Source organism: Coregonus lavaretus, assembly GCF_964263955.1.
Source record: "Coregonus lavaretus genome assembly, chromosome: 26".
NCBI lineage: Eukaryota > Metazoa > Chordata > Actinopteri > Salmoniformes > Salmonidae > Coregonus > Coregonus lavaretus.
This window is the reverse complement of record NC_140013.1, coordinates 30,996,475-31,010,811: the sequence shown is the minus strand read 5'-3', so window position 1 is coordinate 31,010,811 and position 14,337 is coordinate 30,996,475. Positions and strand designations below refer to the sequence as shown.

At 47.0% G+C, this 14,337-nt stretch overlaps 1 protein-coding gene across 1 annotated transcript; it reads right to left on the bottom strand.

Moving 5' to 3' along the window:
* Nucleotides 1-1,925: 1,925 nt before the first annotated feature.
* Nucleotides 1,926-14,067, bottom strand: LOC311101649 (uncharacterized protein). Its single transcript, XM_084142788.1, has 30 exons — nucleotides 13,880-14,067; nucleotides 13,584-13,784; nucleotides 13,292-13,416; nucleotides 13,100-13,193; nucleotides 12,387-12,500; nucleotides 12,156-12,296; nucleotides 11,779-11,962; nucleotides 11,362-11,511; nucleotides 10,940-11,194; nucleotides 10,722-10,822; nucleotides 10,371-10,577; nucleotides 9,985-10,064; nucleotides 8,802-9,606; nucleotides 8,168-8,498; nucleotides 7,809-8,030; nucleotides 7,559-7,638; nucleotides 6,818-6,938; nucleotides 6,453-6,680; nucleotides 6,143-6,333; nucleotides 5,638-6,034; nucleotides 5,302-5,502; nucleotides 4,980-5,102; nucleotides 4,646-4,846; nucleotides 3,872-4,452; nucleotides 3,543-3,698; nucleotides 3,355-3,424; nucleotides 2,861-3,202; nucleotides 2,603-2,690; nucleotides 2,366-2,465; nucleotides 1,926-2,092 (listed from the first exon to the last, which is right to left on the bottom strand). The coding sequence occupies exons 1-30, from the start codon at nucleotides 13,976-13,978 to the stop codon at nucleotides 2,051-2,053; spliced, it is 6,030 nt and encodes a 2,009-aa protein (XP_083998914.1). The 5' UTR covers nucleotides 13,979-14,067; the 3' UTR covers nucleotides 1,926-2,050.
* Nucleotides 14,068-14,337: the final 270 nt, after the last annotated feature.

Sequence of the window (14,337 nt, the reverse complement as noted above, 5' to 3'; positions counted from 1 at the left end):
AACATAATTGCAAAAGGGTTTTCTAATGATCCATTAGCCTTTTAAAATGATAAACTTGGCCCTATCCTTGGACCCCCACCAAGGCTTCACTCATATCAACAATGAGATAACTAATGTAAAGCATACGGTGTCCATAATAAGTATATAGGTTATAGGTTAAGAGCTTTTGTGAAAGAACACAGTTAGAAAGATATGGCATATAGAAGCAAACCGGATGGACATCATGAAAATGATCGGAGAGGTTGAGGGTAGAGGAAGTTCGGAAGTAAAAACAAACAAAATAGAATTATTGTAAAATTGACTGTGTCCATAAGATGTTTATAGTATTTATAAGCTGGAAGTAGAGGCCTAAGCGTTGTTGTTCACTAGTTTACTCCAATTAGGGGAGGGGTGGTGGGGTTGGAAAGTAATAAAGGGAAATGTATATATTTTTAAAGATATATATATATATATATATGTATTTATATATACACTACCGTTCAAAAGTTTGGGATCACTTCGAAATGTCCTTGTTTTCCATAAAAACATACATGAAATGAGTTTGAATAGGAAATATAGCAAAATGCATAGGAAATGTAGTCATTGACAAGGTTAGCAATAATGATTTTTAATAGAAATAATAATTGTGTCCTTCAAACTTTGCTTTCGTCAAAGAATCCTCCATTTGCAGCAATTACAGCCTTGCAGACCTTTGGCATTCTAGTTGTCAATTTCTTGAGGTAATCTGAAGAAATTTCACCCCATGCTTCCTGAAGCACCTCCCACAAGTTGGATTGGCTAGATGGGCACTTCTTACATACCATACAGTCAAGCTGCTCCCACAACATCTCAATAGGGTTGAGATCCGGTGACTGTGCTGGCCACTCCATTATAGACAGAATACCAGCTGACTGCTTCTTCCCTAAATAGTTATTGCATAGTTTGGAGCTGTGCTTTGGGTCATTGTCCTGTTGTAGGAGGAAATTGGCTCCAATCAAGCGCCGTCCACAGGGTATGGCATGGCGTTGCAAAATGGAGTGATAGCCTTCCTTCTTCAACATCCCTTTTACCCTGCACAAATCTCCCACTTTACCACCACCACCAAAGCACCCCCAGACCATCACATTGCCTCCACCATGCTTGACAGATGGCATCAGGCACTCCTCCAGCATCTTTTCATTTGGTCTGCATCTCACAAATGTTCTTCTTTGGGATCCGAACACCTCAAACTTCGATTCGTCTGTCCATAACACTTTTTTCCAATCTTCCTCGGTCCAGTGTCTGTGTTATTTTGCCCATCTTAATCTTTTCTTTTTATTGGCCAGTCTGAGATATGGCTTTTTCTTTGCAACTCTGCCTAGAAGGTCAGCATCCCGGAGTCGCCTCTTCACTGTTGACGTTGAGACTGGTGTTTTGCGGGTACTATTTAATGAAGCTGCCAGTTGAGGACCTGTGAGGCATCTGTTTCTCAAACTAGACACTAATGTATTTGTCCTCTTGCTCAGTTGTGCACCGGGGCCTCCCACTCCTCTTTCTATTCTGGTTAGAGCCAGTTTGCTCTGTTCTGTGAAGGGAGTAGTACACAGCGTTGTACGAGATCTTCAGTTTCTTGGCAATTTCTCGCATGGAATAGCCTTCATTTCTCAGAACAAGAATAGACTGACGAGTTTCAGAAGATAATTATTTGTTTCTGGCCATTTTGAGCCTGTAATAAACTTGGATTAGCAAACACAACGTGCCATTGGAACACAGGACTGATGGTTGCTGATAATGGGCCTCTGTACACCTATGTAGATATTCCCTTAAAAATCAGCTGTTTCCAGCTACAATAGCCATTTACAACATTGTCTTCACTGTATTTCTGATCAATTTGATGTTATTTTAAATGGACAATTTTTTTTGCTTTTCTTTCGAAAACAAGGACATTTCTAAGTGACCCCAAACTTATGAACGGTAGTGTACACTTTATTACAAATATGATCTTTTAAATTACTGATTACAAACTGTACAAAAATACAAGTACAAAATACGTGCAAACACACATGACAACAGATAGCAATGATATTGAAGATCAATTGTAAGACTGCTTGGCCCGTAGCTTCTGTAAGGTTTTCTGTAAAGAGAAAAAACATAATTCAAAAGGACTAATGTTGATGTACATCAATCAACTTCAACTTTCAATTAATTTAATATAATTTGACATTTACATTTTAGCCATTTAGCAGACGCTCTTATCCAGAGCGACTTACAGTAGTGAGTGCATACATTTTAATACTTTATTCGTACTGGTCCCCCGTGGGAACACACAACCCTGTCACTGCAAGCGCCATGCTCTACCAATATCATATTTAATTAATTTAAACATTGGGGTATTTTAAAATGTTACCTTGTGAAACTCTTTGGCCTTCTCCCTGTTTTTGGCATATGCCTCCTGTCTGCTCCTGACCTCCTTCTGAAGCTTCACCTCATCTAGTCGGCTGTACAACCTGCAGAGACACAACCAAGAGCGAGGTCATGAGAGAAACGTGCCGCTGAACAAAAACATCTTAGGTACCAGAGTAGGATATCAGATCATGTTAATGTGGTTGGGTCTTGTTCCAGCAGAATAGAAAGAAATTGTTACCTCTCTGTTCTCTGGTGCATCTCAGTCACGTCCTGTTTCCTCATCTCAGGAGTGCTGATCCTCACCTCCCCAACCTTCTTCAGCTTGGCTTCACTCACCGAGGACAAAGAGAGGAGGACTCGGTTCAGTAACACTCTACAACACCTAAGACCGAGTGTTTGACCCATTACTAACCCCACTTTCCTTCCCCAAGAGTTTCCATGTGTTGGTTGGTTGTTAACACAATATTATACTTATTTTAGTCTATTCTATTGTTACCTAGCATGGGAGGCTGCAAGGGAGTTTGGGACTTTGGCTGTTGCTTTTTCTGCTTGGCATCCCCTCGTGCATGGGTTGACTCTGCACTCCTCCCCTCTCTCCTGGGTTTAGTAGTGGATGACTGAACAGTGGTTGGGTCAGACTGGGCCCTGGTGGTTGTGTTGGCCCTGGTCTCAGTGGTGTCAGACTGGGCCCTGGTGTTTGCTTTGGCTCTGGCTTCAGCCCTCTTGGCTTGAATCTCCTCCACCCTGCAGGCAGACCTCTGGATCAGGGCTCTGCGTTTCTGCTGGAAGGCCTCCTGTAGATTCACGCTGGGACACGACTGGAACTCCAGCAGCATCACTTGCCATGGAAAGAGAAAAAAAACAAGTATAAACAAGGATTCACGTATGTACATAAAGCACTCCAGGAACCTGTACAGACCAAGAAAGGATTCAGAGAAGGAAAGAGAGAAGAGTAGGAGCCAGAGAAGTTGCAGGTCTTCTGGTTCTCACCTGCATGAGAGGGGGTTGTCTCTTCCTCCTGTAGGCTGGTGTCCTCTGGCAACACTGTCGACTCTGATTCCTAGAAAACATCACACCAAGGTCAGAGACTACCCAACAAAATGCATGCAGCGGAGGAAGTTACAGCCAAGATTCAGTTACTCAGTCTTCACAGATTCCTCTGGTCATTGGGCAGTCACCTTTTCCACAATGCCTTCTTTCTCAGCGTCTTCTTGGTCTGATACCTCAGTCTCTCCTTCCTCTTCCTCAGTGAGTTCCTGGTCCTGTAGTGTGGTGTCTGTCAGGCTCACCAGGGTCAGCATGGACTCGTCCATTATGCCCTTCACACTGCCCACCTCGTAAGAGAGAGGAGGAGAAAGACATCAATCACACAGATCAACCAATAGCATCACAGAAGACTCCTTCTCAAAGCCCGCCTCTCGAGTGACATCCATTATAACAACCCCTTCACTGGACCCAAAGTCTGAAAAACATTTGAATAGTGAAAGAAATGTCATGAAATACATACCATTATTCTCTCCCAGGTGGGAGGGCTGATCTTTGACTCTGAACATAGCTGGGCATCCGGCTCTCCTGCACCCAGGTCCTCAATGGTAATAGCACCTCCTTGGTCAACTCTATGAGGTGCTGGTGTACTCTCCATATCAGCGTCCCCTCCTTCAAGTGGCATGTCCAAAGTGGGCACATCTTCACAGAGAGAGAGGTCTGAGAGGGCACATGCTGCTAGACCCACCTCCTCTGCTCCAGGGGATACCTCCAGGGCAGAGTCATGGGGGAGGCACTGGGACGTGGTCAGCTGGTTCAAGGAGTCCTGCACGGCAGGCGAGGACTGAGGTGGTTCCTCCCCTCCTCTCAGGTGCTCAGGAGAGGGTTCAGAGGTGACGGAGGGGTCTGTGTCATCCTCAAACTCCTCTGAGCATGCAGAGAACTCAAGGTCCCCTGCAGGTGCTTCATGGTCACTTTCTTCGTCGTGGGAACATGGCCCCTTCACTTCCTCTTCTGGAAGGTGAAAGGTCATGGAGGGTTCGGCTGTCTCGTTGTGCGTGACCTCAGCCAGGAGGGGGTGGAAGGAGTCGGAGGCTGGATCCACTGAGAGACAGAACATAGCAAAAAGATGAATAGTCAGAACCTAGTACCTCAGCCATACCATAACAACAAATGAGGGAAAGGGGAATACTAGTTAGGAGGTGGGTGAACGTCAATGTAGGAAACGGAGGATGAGGTCATAAAAAATATCAGGAAATCCTGATTCATCATTAGAAAACGTCTCTAATAGACTCACCCCCAGTCCTGTCTGCTTCCTGGGAGCTGTCCCCAGAGTGCTGCAGGATCTGGTAGTGTGGATGTGGCTGAGGCTCCAGCCCAGGGAGAGAGGAGCTGCTCAGTGACTGGGCTTCAGGGGCTCCCTCCGGGACAGACGACACTCCTGTCTGGCCCGAGACCCTCAGATCCACCCAGCCTAGGGAGTTAGAACCATCAGCTCCTAATAATAATAAAAATAAGCAGGTTTCAGTATAGCATTAGCAAGAAATGTGCTCTTACACACTGAAATAAGACATGCAATAACACAAACCAACACACAGTAATATTCCATCCATGTTCATTGACTCTGTTACCTGAGCTCCATGGCCCCTCCACTTCCTCCTCTGGGAGGTGAAAGGTCATAATAGAGGGCTCAGCCTTCTCGTTATTAGTGACCTCAGCCAGGAGGTGGTGGAAGGAGTCGGAGGCTAGATCCACTGAGAGACAGAACAGAGTGAAAAATATTATTAACAGTCAGAACATAGTACCTCAGCCATACCATCACAACAAATGAGGGAAATGGGAATACTAGTTAGCGGGTGGGTCAGTGTGAATGCTGCATGAAATGAAGGATGAGGTCAAAAATAAATCAGGGAATTCTGATTCATCATTAGAAAACGTCTCTAATAGACTCACCCCCAGTCCTGTCTGCTTCCTGGGAGCTGTCCCCAGAGTGCTGCAGGATCTGGTAGTGTGGATGTGGCTGAGGCTCCAGCCCAGGGAGAGAGGAGCTGCTCAGTGACTGGGCTTCAGGGGCTCCCTCCGGGACAGACGACACTCCTGTCTGGCCCGAGACCCTCAGATCCACCCAGCCTAGGGAGTTAGAACCATCAGCTCCTAATGTAGAAAAAAACTAAATCAGGTTTCAGTATAGCATTAGCAAGAAATGTGCTCTTGCACACTGAAATAAGACATGCAATAACACAAACCAACACACAGTAATATTCCATCCATATTCATTGACTCGGTTACCTGAGCTCCCACTCCATTGGGCAGCAGACTCATCCAGCTCTCTAACCAGAGGCCTCATCATCTGGCTCTCATCCTGGCCTTCATCCAACCACTGGGATGACTGGTCCAGTCGCATTTGACCAATCAGCTGGCTGACCGAGGTTGACTGATTGGAGAGCCCGCCAATCATTCTGCTCAAAGTCGAATCCCACCCTTGGTCCAGTGAGGTTGATTGACCTGAGAGCTGGCCAATCATTCGGCTCAAAGTAGAGTCCCACCCTTGGCCCGGTGAGGATGACTTATCCGAGGGCTGGCCAATCATTGGGCTGATAGTGGAGTCCCGCCCCTTGTCCAGAACCAATGAGGAGGACTTGTCTGAGAGGTGATCCATGATCCGGTTGACAGAGTTGTCCCATTCCTGAACAAGAAAAAAAAATACCTTGTATTAGTTAATGTTGATACTAAAAATAACATCTGAGTATTTACTCTGAACCCATAACGAGTGTGAGGGTTTGGATGAACCCACCTGGTTGTGCCTCTGAGCTCCTGACTCTGTGTCCGAGAGGAGAGAGTGTGGGTCGGCTCCCCACACAGGTGACCCGTCTGGTCCCTCATTCTCCTGCAGTAGCTTAGACCAGGGCTTCTGCTGCCGCTTCTGCTGAGACACAGAGGAGCTGGGCTCCTCACACACGGACCCCTCTATCACCGAAGGGGGACCTGGATGGGAGGAGGAAGACAAGTTAGAGGAGGAAGGGGAATTGTAAGAGGATGCTGTTTGGAAATTCACTACTATAGGATACTGTAATCAAAAAGAAAGATTCAAATTGTGTGTGTACCCGTCTGGTTCCCAGCAGTACTGAAAGAAAGGTTGAGCTCCCTGGTGTATTTGTCTATAATGCGCTGGATACTGCTGCTGTGTAGGAGTGAGTCTAAGATGGGAGGCCCAGGACCAGATACTTCCCTACAGGAACTGTGTCTGGACGAAAAGGAGCCATTGGTCAATGACTTTTTATTTTCCCCTCCTCCTCCTCCTATTCCAAACCCAGCCAAGAGCAGGGAAGAGTCTTATGGGGGAAAAAGAGAAAAGAGGATTAGATATCTCCATCATTTTAAATGTAACTATAATTTATCACGTATAATTTCTGACATGACTGAACTGGATAGATACTCAATTGATTAGGCCTACAAACAAGTCACACACCTATTTGGGTGGACGTGTGTTCAGGGTCAGTGGTGGCGTAGCTGCCAGAGGAGATGGTGGTGGAGGACAGGTAGTCAGGGTCTGAGGGTCTATGGGCTGACTGTAAGGATACGCTCTCCAACTGGACAACACAGATGACCGGGACACAACACAGTGGACGACACCAGGGTTAGACAGGAAGGGTATAATAACCTAGTGACTGTATATAAATAACACTGTGGGAAAGAGCTCAGTTCAAGTGTAGAAACCTTCATGAAATATGTTTTCACATATACTTCAGGAATAATTGATTTACATCATAGCTCAGAAAGAAAATACAGACACACTCACACAGAGATACAGAGACACACACACACACACAGAGAGAGAGACACATGGACACACACACAGAGAGAGACAGACACACACAGAGAGAGACAGACACACACACACAGAGAGATACACGGACACACACATTGAGCTCAGTTCAAGTGTAAAAACCATCATGAAATATATTTCAAATATACTTCAGTTCAGGGTAATATTGATTTACATCATCGCTCAGAAAGGAAACAGAAACCCAGACACTCACAAACAAAAACAAAAAACAGCTTCTTAAGCAATATCATGGGTTTTGTAGGACAGACCGCAAACCCTCAGATTTGGCAGCTTCCCATCATTTACCCACAATACGGTGGACCTCAGAGGGAGTCAAATAAAACCAGTAAAAACCCTCAGACTTAAATCATGGGTTAAACTTACCTCTGTAGGAGATTTGCCAGGGACACTTCTCCCAAACTCACAGGAGTGATAAGACTGTTCTGGGAGCGCTGGGGTGGGATCTAGGACAAAGAACAGTTGGATTAGAGTGACTGAAAATGTCTGAGAGGACTCCATGACAATCAGTCTAAATCTTATAAAAGTGAAAGGACCCCTCTCTTATAGTCTGTGGTAACCACCCTGGCATAAGATATCTCCATATTCCCCTTCATCCATTTCTTCCTTTCCTTACCAGGTTCAGGAGAGGCACCAGCCTCCAGCCGTAGTCTCTCTCTCCAGGACAGCTTGCTGGATCTACCAGACCCGATTACTGTCTCACTCCCAGTCCCTGTCCCAGCTGTGTGTTCCCATGCACTGGACACAGAGGTGCCGGAGTGACCTCTCTCAGAGTGGGCCGAGCGGTCCTGGTCTTCTGGGACTGCCTTTTCAATACGAAACAGCGTCACACTCTCTTCTGGACACAACACACAGAAGCAGGTTAGAGATACACGCTTGTTTATGAAGGATGTATACAAGTGGTTACCAGAGCTGACCACTGCCATGTGTGGTGTGGTGTATGGTGCCCCCTGTGGGTGTGGCTGGCTGGCTGACCTGTGATCAGGCTGGCATTGGCTGGCGTCTCCACCTCCTGGATGGCACTGAGCTCGTGCTGTTCTGTCATCATCTCCATGACGGCCAGCCTGGCGTGGGCCACCGGGGGTTTGGCTGCCCGGGGGTGGTGGTGGGGGAGTGGGTGAGGGGCGGGTCTGTCCGGGTGTGAACTCTGGACGCCGAGTTTGTCGTCTTGGCTCTGATTGGCTTCGACAGATGGTGAGGCTTGCCCATTGGACTCCTCGATGGCCCTGAGCAGAGCTGCCATCAGACGGAGACGCTCTGACCCCAGGACCTCTGACCCCAAACCATCAGCGGTCTCTGGACCAGGCTGGTGGAGCCACACACAGACAGATACAGAGACACAGAGACACATACAGACATACAGAGACACATACAGACAGACACAAAGACAGACAGATACAGAGACAGACACAGAAAAGGCTGGTCAGCTATTTTATAGTCAGTAGGCAAAGTATATCCATGCAATTTCATTGACACAATTTACATGTTTGGGCTACCTACTTGTTCTACATGTTAGTGTTCCTCTTACTTTTTTTATAATTTTAAACCAATAGCGGCCCTGCCTTAGTAACAGCAGGTAAAACCCTTGAGGTGTTGTTTGTTTCCTCACCTGTGTGTCATCAGCAGTGAGCAGTGGCTGTAACGCCTCCCTCTGTCTCCTCCTCCGCTCCCTCTGTTCCTCCTCCAGCTCCCTCTGCTGCATGAAGATCACCTCCCTCTGGGCCTCCACCCTCCGCTGGGCCTCCCGTAGCTCCTGCCTCTCCACCTCCCCCCCAAACCTGGCCGGGGCCCGCAGGACAGGCCCAGGATTCACCGGGGCCTCCACAGGGAGAGTAGCTGACTCTTCTGAAAGGATTGGGCTGATGGCTGGGATGGGGTCAGTTCTTGATGGGAGTGGGATGTGTGGAGTAGGGTGGGGGGAAACAGGATGTGGTCTGTAGGACTGGGGGTCCAACGAGGTAGAGGGGGGAGGTAGCCTCCCAGGGAGGTCCTCTGTGACCCTACTAAACACATTGTCTGCCAGCCAAACACCTGCTCTTTGGTCCCTTAGGCTTTCAGCTGTGGATTCTAGCTGCACTGGTGAGGTCCTGGAGTTAATATGCGAGCCGACTGCTGTGCCAAGACGGAAGAGAGTTTGAGCCAAGATGGAGGGCTCCCGTGTGGGGAGGTCCAGAGGGGTGTGAGCTCTAGAGTGGGTACTAGGTGCTACAGGGAGACAGGGGAGCAAGGCAGAGCCATAGGGGAGTTCCAGGGGCACTGTCTGGGAAATGATTTCTCTAAAGTGTGGTAGCGGACGGGCTGTGGTACCAGGAGGGAGACGTGTTGACGTAGTTACACCAGAGTAGCGGTTTCTTAGCGTGCGTTGGTACTCTTCCAGACGCCTGCGAGCCTCCCCAACTGACTGCTTATGAAGCCTAAGAGATTGAAACATTGACACATTTTTTTTTTTTTTTTTTTTTATGACCAAAAACAACAATAACAGAAGACAAGATAAATACGTTTTTTTATTGTCACATACGACAGATAGGGTCAGCCATAGCAAATTAGCATGAAGTGCCTTGCTCAAGGCACAGACAGATGTTTCACCTTGTCGGCTCAGGTATTCGAACCAGTGCCCTTTCGGTTACTGGCCCAACGCACTAACCGCTAGGCTACCTGCCACAACGCGCTAACCGCTAGGCTACCTGCCACCCTAAGATATCTGTGGTGCACATGATACACAAATCAGCAATAGGCAGCTCTTTTAAATGTTTGAATTTCATCATACGAATCAGCCATTGCGAGAAACACACCTGTTCTTGTCAAAGAGATGCTGCTGATACTCTTTGATTCTCCTGGAGTGGTCATCCTCAGCAGCTGAGGGTACAGTAGACTGCACAGGAACAAACACAGAACAAGTCAGTGTCGCTATTGCATATGTGGAAACACACAGTCACACACACAGAGCTCAGTTCAAGTATAGAAGCCATCATGAAATATATTTTTAAATATAATTCAGGGTATTATTGATTTACATCATGGCTCAGATAGATACATACACACAATCCCACCACAACCACATGTATTCACACAATCCCACCACAACCACAGGCATTCACACAATCCCACCACAACCACATGTATTCACACAATCCCACCACAACCACATGTATTCACAATCCCACCCACATCCACCTACCTCGGGAGTTGGAGCAGCAGGGCTGACGTCCTGTGCTGGTGTTTTCTGTGTTCCAGATGCAGCGGCGGTGTCCTGGGTCTTGGCCGTCTGCAGCTGCTCTCTCTCTTGCTGGGCCTCCTGCAGCAGCAGCTCCAGCCTGCTCTTCTTCTCCTCTAACTCCTGTAGCAGGACTATCTGCTCCTGCTTTTGTCTCTCCAGCTCCTCCTCCTGGACAACCACAGGGCAAACTATGAGCTTACACTTTCCCAGTAAGGTTAATTCATTCACTTTTTTTACCCCCCCCCCCCCCCCCGATACATTACGCAGACATGTTATAGACATGCATGAATACATAGATACAAAGACACACACCCTTCTCCTCCTCTCGGTTTCGAATGTGTGGATCTTCATGGCTTGTTTATCAGGATGGAGCAGGGTACCAGCCACTATGGACTCCTCTGTTGTCTCTATAGCTGATCAGATAAAATAAATGAAATGGATAATCCAAAAAACACTATAGAAAAAAATGCTTCTCTTGACTCTTCAACTTGTAGCAGCAAATCAAGAAGATCTACCAAAGGCTCACTAACCTTGGGCTGGCTGAGAGGGGTCAGGGAGTCTGGGACTAGTGGTCAAAGGTCGGCCCCTCTCCTCACTGGCCAGAGAGCCTGTCTCAATGGTCGTACCGCCTGCAGTCGTGTTGCACTCTGCTGTCGGAGTAGTTTGGCGGTCAGACGGGGGATCAACCAGCCTCCGGTAGCTCCAATGGTCTCTCTGTGACCTGATGCGGGTCAATAGTTTCTTCAAGGCCTGTCTGGGAGCGCCACCTAGAGGCCTGGATGGTTCTACCATGACAGATAAAACAATAGTTTATTTTGTGCACACGATCCAACTCCATTTATTACAGTTTCCACATAACCTTTTTTGACAACACTATGGTAATACTCTGATAGTCAGTAAATCAAACAATCAAAGCCAGAGTCCAACATCAGAAAGTCATCCATCTCTTCACCTTCATCCGGTTGTTCCTCTGCCCCAGCCAAGGGTGTAAGTTCAGGAGTTGCCTCCTCAAGGGTCAGGTCTAGGTCTTCATCCTGGCTGCCAGTGGACACGGCTGGGAGAGGCTCTGGGACCAGCTGCAGCACCAGGTCACCTTTCACTCCTGCAGGCAAGAGATCAGTACAGGTTTAATTGGACGAATTGAGAAACTCCACTCCAACGTACTTATGGTAATTAGGTACCATAATAATATGTGTCCACACTACTCTGTCTGGGATAGGGTTAATGTCTCCATTTCAATCAAGTAAAACAACTTATCTACGCATCATGGCAATACCAACAAATTGTGTACTCAGGGCCAGAGTAGAAAAACATTGCTGCAGAGAGAGCACTGAAAAATTAATCGTGATTTGGACCCCCCCCTCCTTACTCCTCTCTCCAGTGTACATGTCTTCGAAGGCAAACTCCATGTCCCTCTGCCAGTCCTCCCTCATCTCCTGTCTCTTGTGGAGCGGCTGGAAGATCTGGGCAGGCATCTGAGCCATCACCTGCCTGCGCCTCAAAAGGTCTGTCTGATGCATGTGTTCCAGCTCCACCAGGAGGCGCTCTCGGTCCTGACAGCATAACAAACATACATATTGCTGTTGTCTTGGCCTTGACACATCCAATATGTATTCAAAGGCATTCATTTAACAGGTCAGGACAGGTTTAGCCTCCCTATGCAGAAAGTCGTACAATAACTTTTCTTTCATGTTATCACTTGTATAGTCTTCAACAAGGTGAGTGTGGTTGTGTAGCAGTATGTACCTGTGTGAGCTGTTCCCTCCTCAGCGCGTGGTTGCCCCTGAGACGAGCCTTCTCCAGCTGCTCCCGTCTCTCCCTCTGCTCCTCCTGCCCTAGCTCCTGCAGGCGCAGCGTCTCCTCCACTGCCACCTCCTGTGCGTTTGGCTGAGGGAACAAAACACACCGGTTACATTAGAAAGAGGACAATATCCCACTGGGCCATTGCATCTTTTTGAGCTTTTAAAGATAGATTACCTGTGCTGTGTCGACTTCCCTGTCTACTGCAGTCTCTGGCATGTGATAGTGGGTCACAGAGAAGGCATCCACGTCCGATTTCTTCACTGCATGCAGCTTCCTTGACTCAATATTCTGTAAAAAGTAAAAAGAAATGCACAAAATTTGAGAATATATTTTCTGGTATTGTTTTGAAAAGATCTACTAATACTGCTGTTTGCTCATACTACAATATAATATTGTTAGTTAAATGTGTGCTTTAAGAATGTTATGAGTGGCGCAGTGGTCTAAGGCACTGCATTGCAGTGCTAGCTGTGCCACTAGAGATCCTGGTTCGAATCCAGGCTCTGTCGCAGCCGGCCGCGACCGGGAGACTCATGGGCAGCGCACAATTGGCCTAGCGTTGTCCAGGGTAGGGGAGGGAATGGCCGGCAGGGATGTAGCTCAGTTGATACAGCATGGCGTTTGCAACGCCAGGGTTGTGGGTTCGATTCCCACGGGGGACCAGTATGAAAAAAATAAAATTTATAAAAATATGTATTCACTAACTGTAAGTCGCTCTGGATAAGAGCGTCTGCTAAATGACTAAAATGTAAATGGATGGAGAGCCCTATATTCCATTGTTACAGTGCCTGATTATGAACTTTCCATCCCAAACCTACAGGCTCGGAATACAACTTTTACTGGTATGACCATAGGTCCCAATGTGCCCGATTCCTAAACATGAACTATACCTCAATTGGGTTGGGTGGAAGGGACGGGAGGTTGGCCACTTTTGATGCCCTCTCCTTCTCCACCTGTATGGCCTTCTTCCTAGCCTCTATAAAACTTGAGGGAGAAGAAAAACATCCCAGATTTAATATCAAACAAAGTAACAATCCCATGTTTGTTTGTTTGACCAAATAAAATCCAGTTGACAGGCTCACCGATTTTGTTCCTCCTGATCTTTCTGTCTCTGTGATTTGAGCTCTTTGAGGGCTTCTCGATAGCGCTCATCTGCCCGAACATGATTCTCCTCATTTTTCAGTGCAATTGCCTCCCAGTCAGGCTCCTGGGGAAACATGAAGTGTGCCTTGACCAGTTGTATAGGGAAGTATTTTGTGCTCTGGGGCATAACCCAAGTTGCTTACAAATTCTTACAAAACCCAGTAACGTTACATTGCAGACTGCCAGTGTATCACACATTGCTAAGACATGGGTTGAGAGTTGAGTGTTTACATTTTCTTTGGCACTTCTATGTCCCTCTCCCAAAACTCGGAGATTGTCCTGGTATAACTTTCGCAGGGTGTCCAGTTTCTCCCTCTGCTGTCGCTCCCACTCCTCCTTCAACTCCTCTGCCAGGTTCTGCAGCTCGCGCTCCCTTCGCTGCTGCACCTCCGTGCGGATTTGCAGGGCGATATACCGCTCCTGTTCCCGCACCTGTGAGAGAGTGGTAGCTAATGATCAGCATTTGGGATGTAAGCATTGTCACTGAGAGCGAGTGTTTGCTAGCTAGCTAGTTAGCTACTGTATACCTGTTGTATTCGCAGCTTCCTTCTCCTTTCGTGTTCCTCTCGAATGAGTTGAGCTTCTTCATTTGGACTTAACCGTAATCGAGCCACTTTTCTCTTCATCTTTATAAAATTCAGGGATGTTGAAAGGCGAAAATATTAGTTAGCTGGTCAACGGCACTGGCTGAAAAACACCCATGAAAAACAAAGGCCAGGCAGTTGTGCTAAACTAGCTAGCTAGCTGGCACCAGAGACTTCAGTTCAGAACAGGAAAAATATTCCAGTTTGCACGTTTTCGCAATCTAAATTGTTTAAATATTAAATATTGATGATGGATTAGCTAAACAAATAAACAAAACAATGCTAATTTGAAGTAACTAACGTTCAAATGCGTTGCAAAGTCATCCTCCAAAGTGTTGTTTATTAGCCAAAATCCATGCCAACGAGTGAAAGCGTTATTTCGTTTAAACGTCACTTCCTAT